Source organism: Aptenodytes forsteri, unplaced genomic scaffold (assembly GCF_000699145.1).
Source record: "Aptenodytes forsteri isolate BGI_AS27 unplaced genomic scaffold, ASM69914v1 Scaffold2, whole genome shotgun sequence".
Classification (NCBI taxonomy): domain Eukaryota; kingdom Metazoa; phylum Chordata; class Aves; order Sphenisciformes; family Spheniscidae; genus Aptenodytes; species Aptenodytes forsteri.
Window position 1 is genome coordinate 8,620,584 of NW_008795695.1, and position 7,978 is coordinate 8,628,561.

At 42.2% G+C, this 7,978-nt stretch overlaps 1 protein-coding gene across 1 annotated transcript in view; it reads right to left on the minus strand.

Annotated features, from left to right (window-relative positions):
• Nucleotides 1-7,978, minus strand: part of RUNX1 (runt related transcription factor 1) — a 78,029-nt gene that overhangs the window by 67,530 nt on the left and 2,521 nt on the right. Inside the window, exons 2-3 of the mRNA XM_019473037.1 lie at nucleotides 5,808-5,841; nucleotides 4,851-5,007 (exon numbers count right to left, since the gene is read on the minus strand). Of these exons, the coding sequence (XP_019328582.1) occupies nucleotides 4,851-5,007; nucleotides 5,808-5,841 (191 nt within the window). The remainder of the gene's footprint in view (nucleotides 1-4,850; nucleotides 5,008-5,807; nucleotides 5,842-7,978) is intronic.

Genomic DNA, 7,978 nt, shown 5'->3' on the forward strand with positions numbered 1-7,978 from the left:
GGGGAGAGGGCCGGCAGGCGCAGCCCCGGGCGAGCGGCATTGCAGATGCCCAGCTTTCCCGCCCCAAGGGCCGTGCCAGCCTTGCCTGCGCCCGGCGCGACGGCATGGCCACAGGACGGCTCCAAGAGCTGCCCGTTTCTCTACAGCCAAACCGCCCTCCCGCTGGCCGGAGCATCCTGTTAACGCCACATACTTATCAATCCAAAGTATAAATAAGCAGTTGTTTTTAAACTCTATCGGTTGACTCTTTTCTCAGTTTTGATTGCAGTGGATTTCTTCTATTTTCATCCCGTCTGGCAAGCGCGGTTCATTGTTACTCCAGTATCTGATACTGCGTCCCCTGAAGCATTCCAATGGCTTGGACCAGGACCCGGCCGGCTGCTTAATACTCATGTTACAATCCTGTTGAATAGCATCCTCCTCTGTGTTGCACATACTTTTATAATTTTGAATGTGTTTAAGTAAAAAATAAAACAAATTTTAACAAAGTGCTTAAATAGTGCAACCACAAGTTGAAGTTGCACAGAAGGAGCAAAATTCTGACTTCAGAAGATCAATAAAAATAATTGGACTCAGAATCCAGGCCAGTAATTTTGGGGTTTTAAGTATTTTTGAGATTCCAGCTTAAACTGATTTTTCTTCCCCAAAATTATATCCAGAAGGAAGAGTCCTGACGGCAGAAACTTCCGATTATGCTTGGTAATATCTCTCTCGTGTTCTCCTACCAGCTACTCCTGTGAAAAAGGAGTACCTCTTTGGCTCTGTGGAAATTGAAAACTATTGCAAAACTTATTCATGACTCTAATCCTGATAGCTGGTAGGAAATGTATACGTAGGCTTAGTTTTCAGTCCTTTCCAAGATGCAGTTTTTAAAAAGGCCTTGCTGGAAAGCTATCACAAAGCTCCAGCTCCAGATCGCATCTTTAGATTGAGATCTTCTGTAGCAAGCCAAGACACTTCCCCATTAGCTACTATTATCATAACCTATTAATAATTATTTTCATCTGGAAAATATGTTTATTTGTTGGGGTTTTTTTAATGTTACCTTCTACAAAGAAGATAGTTACTGGGATTAATGATTCCATGAGGAAAATATGTAATGCTTACCGAGCCACGAAGCTTTCCCTCTCCAAAATAACTATTTATTTTTAATTTTATCCAATGAACTTCTATGGTGTCAGGCTTTCTGCATCAGATTTATTTCATCATAAATGGGTTCATTACACATTAAGAAAACAGGGTACTTTGCAGTAGTAGGATTTTGAAGTTTGAAGCATTTATGAACGGAGGGAAAAAAACAAAGATTTTTTTTTAACAGGTAATCAGGCAAGGGGGGGGGGCTGAGATTGGCTGAAGTTTTAAACTACATTTTTCTTTCAGAAATTACTTACTTGGGCTTACAAGCCAGACGGGCAGGTTTTCCCAGTAGCATTCTCAAACTAGGGTGAGGAATAGTAACTCTGGAGCCCAGCCAATTCCAGTGTAAATCTGTTTTGTTCAGGAAAGCGACCCAGATTGCTTTTATACAACATCTTGATGTTTCAGGTCACCTGCGATATTCTCAGCTCCCATTCTGGGTGTCAAGAAAATCAAGTGGGTGTTTTTTTTAATTCTGAATGACAGGCACAGGCAGAGCAACAGCGGCAGCCCCTTGCTATTAGATACGAAGCAAACGCTGAAACGCAGTTTGGTTCTTTAAGCTTCAGCCAATATTTGGCTGGTGCGCCTGCTCTGATGGGCAGGCAGGATCAGACCCCTGAAGGGGGTGAACCGCTGTAACTCTCTCACAGTCAGAGCAGAGCCGCTTATTCACAGAGATGAAAATGTGGACAGTAGTCTTACGTTTGAAACAGCCGTCAGGCTGTCTTGCTAGATTTCATTTAAAGCCCACGGAAGAAAATTTAAACTATTTATTAAGAATGTCAAGAACGACAATTTCCTACTGCCTGAGAAGGGAGAAAGTGGTGGCTTGCCACCCATTCGGCAAGGCTTTTAATGGGGATGGTTGCACCTGGGCGATAACCGATGCACAGGGAACTGCCACAGGTCGAAGCTGTTCCTTATTCTCCAGCAGTGATTTTAAATCACCCAAGATACACAAAGAGCGTCCACTCTGACCATAACCGACATGAACTTTCAGTCACTGTTCACATAATACTCCTGGCATTGTATTATCACTGGTGGCAACTGAACTTATTCAAACTCAAATATTACACAGCAAACAAAGTTTCGGTTAATTTTCCTCTAGCGAAGTATCAAAGGAAGCAATGCCCTTTGAAGCAGCTACCTTATGCTTTAGGCTTTATACAAATTCAACAGAACAGCACCTCAGAAATCCCGTACCAAATGCAAACAATCCCCACCTTTGGAAAACAATCCCCTGTTCGAGGAGTAAACAAAAGCATACATTAGTCACTCGCTCCAAAGATGGGCAGCCAAGGGAGGTGATGAGATTTAACCTCCAAGACTGACTAATAGCATGCAGCGTTCCCAAATCACTCCATCGCTTAAAGGATCCCGAGCACCTGAATATCATACGACGTACAAGGTTTATGTCCGTGCGCGAGCGACTGGCTACTAGCTACCGGTTACGGTAAGAGGCTCAGCGACACTCCCCGCCAAGCTTTTCTGCATGAATAGGGACTGTTCTCTCTCGGCCGCTGGATTTTGACCTTGAAACTCACACACTTCACTGTTACGATTTCTAGCTTCACTACCATGGCCAGGAACTGAACTACAGGTTTGTTTTTATTAGCTTCTCCGCCACTTTGCCAGCTATTCATTTGAATCTTCTAAACAGTCATCTCTGAATCATAATGCAAATTCCATTTTCTGAAAAGGTGGAACCTTTAATATAACAAATGAACATGTTTAATGACTGATACTTTTAGACATTACAGCATCTCTCATGTTTTCAGTAAATGGATATAATTTTCTCTGCATTACCCTATTATTATTCTTTGCTAGCATTACGAAGCCACGTTCTCAGCTGCGGGTGTTTTCCACCAAGTGCATCTTGAAGACAGCCCAAACAACACGATTTAAAAGACATCTCCTTCTGTATCCTCAGCTAAAAATGCTGCAGGATACAGAGGGATCGGGTTGGTTTTTTATTCTTCAAATGTATTTACTGCTTGCATCTATGTTTCAACAGGGCCACGTTCTTCCACAATTGCCAACTGTATTTATATTGGAAGAACATCTACAGCTGCATTTCACTTCAAAGGCAAATAAAGGCTGTTGTGTATAATCAGGATAACTTCCTCGGTCTGAAGCCTGACCCCTCTCCCATTTGGAATAACACATTTTGAGAGCGACCGAGCAGAAGTGGGTCACCTTTGTAACTCTCCTGAAGCATGCTCATAACTCCGTTCGTGTTTGTAAGAGCCACGGATGCAACCACGCATCAGGAGATGGCTCGGGTGCTCACATGGGGAGAGAGGGAGGGAAAAATGGTGAGGAGGGGTCAGCGAGCCCCGAATATTCAATCTGGTTCAGAGAGGCACCAGCGCACAAAGTGCTCAAAAAGGTAGTATACAGAAACCTACTTAAGTGCAGTAGACACTATAATTTTGATTTGTGAGTGTTACAGGACTGAATTGTCCCTAAATAACACTGCTGTGTTTGGAACACCATAATGTTACATTCTGATTTTACTTAAAGATGTGAATGAAACAGAAGAAAAATACATAAGTAAATATCATATGAAGTCACATGGAAGATGCGACAGTTTTTTGTTCTTGACCTTAAAAGAGAGAGGCTGATCTTTTCTCCGAGCTTTTTCTGAGCAACAGCTCACCGGCTTCTCTTCTGTGGGTTTGACTGACCCCCCCTGACCCAAGCAAAGGGACTCCACTCACAGCAGCAAGGGCAGTAATGCAAGAGGAGCGCTTAAAATTATCTCGCAGTAGAAAGGTAAACATCATTGCTTGGAATGTGTGGGGTTTAAGATTATGGACCGGAACCGAAGTGTGAAGTTGCGAAGGGTCCTTCTGTTGATTTTACGGGCTTTCGGATCAAGCTTTGTACACCTGCCCACTCACACGCGACGTGAGCCGCACGTGTCAGATACCATTTGCAGCTTCCTAACAACATTTTTACATAGTTCTAGTCTAAGTCAGCTTCGACTCTTATTTGTTACTTACATTCATAAGGCCTTTTTATTTACTATGTACTAGTAATTACTGGTTATTACAGAGATACAGCAAGTCAGATATTAAGCTCAGCTGTTCTGTTCTGTTCTATCCTACGCACCTTGCAGGAGCACATTAAATAACAGGACTACTGCATATCGTTCTAGATCTATTTCAGCAAAAGAAAGATCAGAAACGGTGCCCTGTGCCTTCATCAGGTCATGATGAAGCCAGAAAATTTTTAGATCTATGCAGGAATTACTTGTAATTTTAGGTTGACTCGCTCTGTTACAGAGATCAGCTTTTGCAGAGAGTGCCTGGGAGCCCCAAGATGGTCATGAGTCTTTACACAAGCTGAAAATTCTCATTTTAAATTGAAAATACATTATTTAAACTTAAACATGGGTAATACTGTGCTGTTCTAAATTTGATGAGATGGCTTCTGGACTCAAAATGTGGCTTGCTGTCTACGTGATTTTTTTTTTTTCAAATGAGATGTCACTGTTTAAAAATTGAAGTGACACGGAGGACGGGCTAGGATAAAGCAAGAAAACCATATAGCTAATTCTGTGCCTTTGGAACCAGCCTACGCCGGATCTTGCAGCATTCCCTGCCACAGAAAACTCGATAGACGCCATCTTCAAGTTCCCTCCATGTAACCAGAACTTGACATAACTGGTGAACATGACCGAAGCGTAGTTGAGAGCAAACACATACCTCTTCCACTTCTACCCACGAACCGGAGGTCATTGAACCTTGCTACTTGGTTTTTCATGGCGGCTGTGGCGTTTCTGAGTTCTGCAGAGTAGTTTTCATCGTTTCCAGCCATCACCGTCACCAGCGTCCCATCGGGCACGTCTCCCAAGGCCACCACCTACGAAATCAAGGAACAGAAGCCTCAGCTTCCTTACACGACATTTAATTTGGGGTGCAGAAGATCAACAAGTAACATGATAAAATAGGAAAAAGCAGCAACAGCAAAAATCTATGTAGACTAAGAAGCTGTTTGGGGAAAACAGGAATCGCTGCCATTCCTAGTTTGCAGAGCTACAGAAAAGTTTTTACATTGATGCACCTCTGAAATACACAGCATAATGTGTACTCCGACACAAAAAATACATGAAATAAGCTTTCCAAAATATACTTCTGTAATTGTCCATAAATAAATTCAAGTAACAGGAACCGATTCTGGTCTGATTTACAACAGTAGCATTACTTTTAAGCTACAGCAAAGTCAGCACAACGATGGAAGTGTAAAATTCAAGAGAAAACAAAACCAAGCCAGTCACCTCATGGATGCAGGGGGTCAGAGTCCCCACAGCTGCACCAGTTCCCTATCTTTTCTTCCCACTGCTCTGAACAGAGCTGCCCCAGCATAAATTCAGAGTAAGTCCATGGAAAAGCAGGCCTCAAGCGAATGTTTAATCACAACTTACTGAACAATTTCTTTTTTTCCTTTAGAAGCATGATAGCAAATCATTGACTTAAGACCTCACCCCCAACCTGATGGATGGAAATCGTGATCTGAGCTAATGAAATCTGCAATCGCTCAGACAAAGGCTTTCACCTCGTCTGAAATGTTTGCGCTGTAGCTCCTTGGTGCCAGCACCTATCAAACAAATATTTAGGAATGCAGGATTTGCTGTATTTCTGATGAGATGCGCTGAGAGATACATAGATTTCTACCCTTAAAATTTCTGACTTGTATCTACAATGTTCACATTGGTTAAACTATGAAAAATTTAATTTTATCTTACCTTCTTGAGCAGGACTGAATTCTCAAAACAGTTTTACCCTGCTATAATTGAATGGATGTCTGGTGTGTCTCTAGATTTACTCTGGCAAAAGTAAGAGCTCGAATTAGGTCCTCTATCATACTTTTTTTAGATCCCGTTGCTGTTCCCCCAATTAAGCCTACCTAAGTAACGACCTCAGGACTACTACCAAAAAAAAAAAAAAAAAAGAAAAAAGAGAGAAAAGAAATCTAGCTAGTTTTTATTTCCTCTTTTACACATTCTAAGAGGAAGTAGTCCTGCATCATGTCCTCTGAGTTGCAGCTCGGTATTTTTCCTTCCTCTTAGCGTTTTCTAGCTTATGTCCATGCGGTTATAATTGGCTCAAACTTGTCACGGCCCGGTCTTATTTCTATTAGTCTCTAATCACACTGTTCTTTCCAAACAGGATCAGCGGCTCCTTTACTTTGTCGGTCTCTGATGCTCATTCCCCAGCCATAGCTACCTCCTATAATACGAGAGAGGTCTCCAGTCTCAGGTATTTCACAGCCTTTCCTTCTATAGGAGGCTGCGTTTCTCACTTCAGTGCTCTCCCATTTGTCACCGATAACCCTTATTTTCACTTCCACGTGCAAAGTTAAAATCACTGTGTCAAAATTCCCTCTCTACGTATCTATTTCAACTTCCTCTTTCCCATCCCTCTGCGGCCCAGGCTTTTGCTTTTTGCTCTCTGTGTGCCGTAATGCGTTTCTGTGGCCTGGGCTACGCTCAGCGTTGCGCTTTTCACATTTCCCTGATCTCGGCATAAAATAGACCTGCTCGAAACGTTGAAGCTAGTGAGTTTTCTCCTTGCACAGCATTGTGTCATGAGGCACGCCGGCTCACAAGATCAACAACTGCCAACCCAACGCGCTCACCCGGTTCTTAAAAAGTTACCGTAAAACCTTAATGCATGCCCATATATTAAAGACATAAGAAAGGGAAAGGGGAAAATCGGGGCATTACCCTCACCTCCCTGTGATGCAAATGTTTGCATGCTTGTTTAAGGAAACACACGCTAGCATTTTGAGGGATGAAAAACCTTCATGAATCCAGGGTCGGCTGTCTCTTACAGAACAAATATTTAAGTCGCCGTTTTCAAATTACGCTGCAGGCAAGCTCAGCGATAAGACACGTGAAGAAAATATTAGAAACAAGTATAAAAATTACACAGCGCAGAAAAGAAACTAGAGTTAAAAGTCACAGACAATAGAAACAGCAATACAAACGTTTACATTAGGAAAAAGACTAAACAGATAAGTTGGGACTTGCGGATTGGAGTTATCTAGTACTTTGTTGTATTCTTTAGCTCTTAAAAATATGTATTTCCAGAGAAGCGAGAGAGTATCACAGTTGCAGTGCTGCCAGGTATCTAAATTACCTACTTCTGCCGCATCAATCAAACAAAATTGGCCTTTTAAATTAAGATTTAGATTCTTTCCTAACAGCGTTTGGACAATGAATCTGTACGGCGCCTTGTTAGAGTTGTTACATATTTTTCTCTAAGTTTCTCAGAATCATGCTTTATTTTAGAAAAAAAAATGCATGGAAATGATCATTTTGGTTTGAAATAATATCCTGATCCTAGAGATCAATCAGCATGAGTGAATTTTTCTAAGGAAATGTGAAGAGAAAACTCTTTTGTCTCTCTCTTTTTATTGATGCAATGGTTGTTAGCAAATACTTGATAAAACTCAGCGCTTTTTTGTCAGATGCAAATAAGATATCGGCAGCATAGGAATGATCTGAACTGAATTTTCTAGTTCCTGTTCCAAATGATCTTTAAAATTACGACTTTTAAAAATGCCTTTTCGAATATTCAACATTCAGTATAAAACCAATGAGATAGTTTGCCACGTATAAAACTATTTCAGGACTCATTTCTCAGCGGTCCACGGCAGGAGGGTTTGGGAGGGGGCGAGGAGCACCGAGCGCTCCGGCAAGCAGGTGCCTCCCAGCACATTTCAGGAGCTCGTTAAGGAAACCCTCTCCCGCTTTGGGTTGGTTTGGGTCGGTTTTTCTTTTTTTTTGCTTGCGTATTGGGGGGGGGGGGGGGGGGGGGGGGGGGGGGGG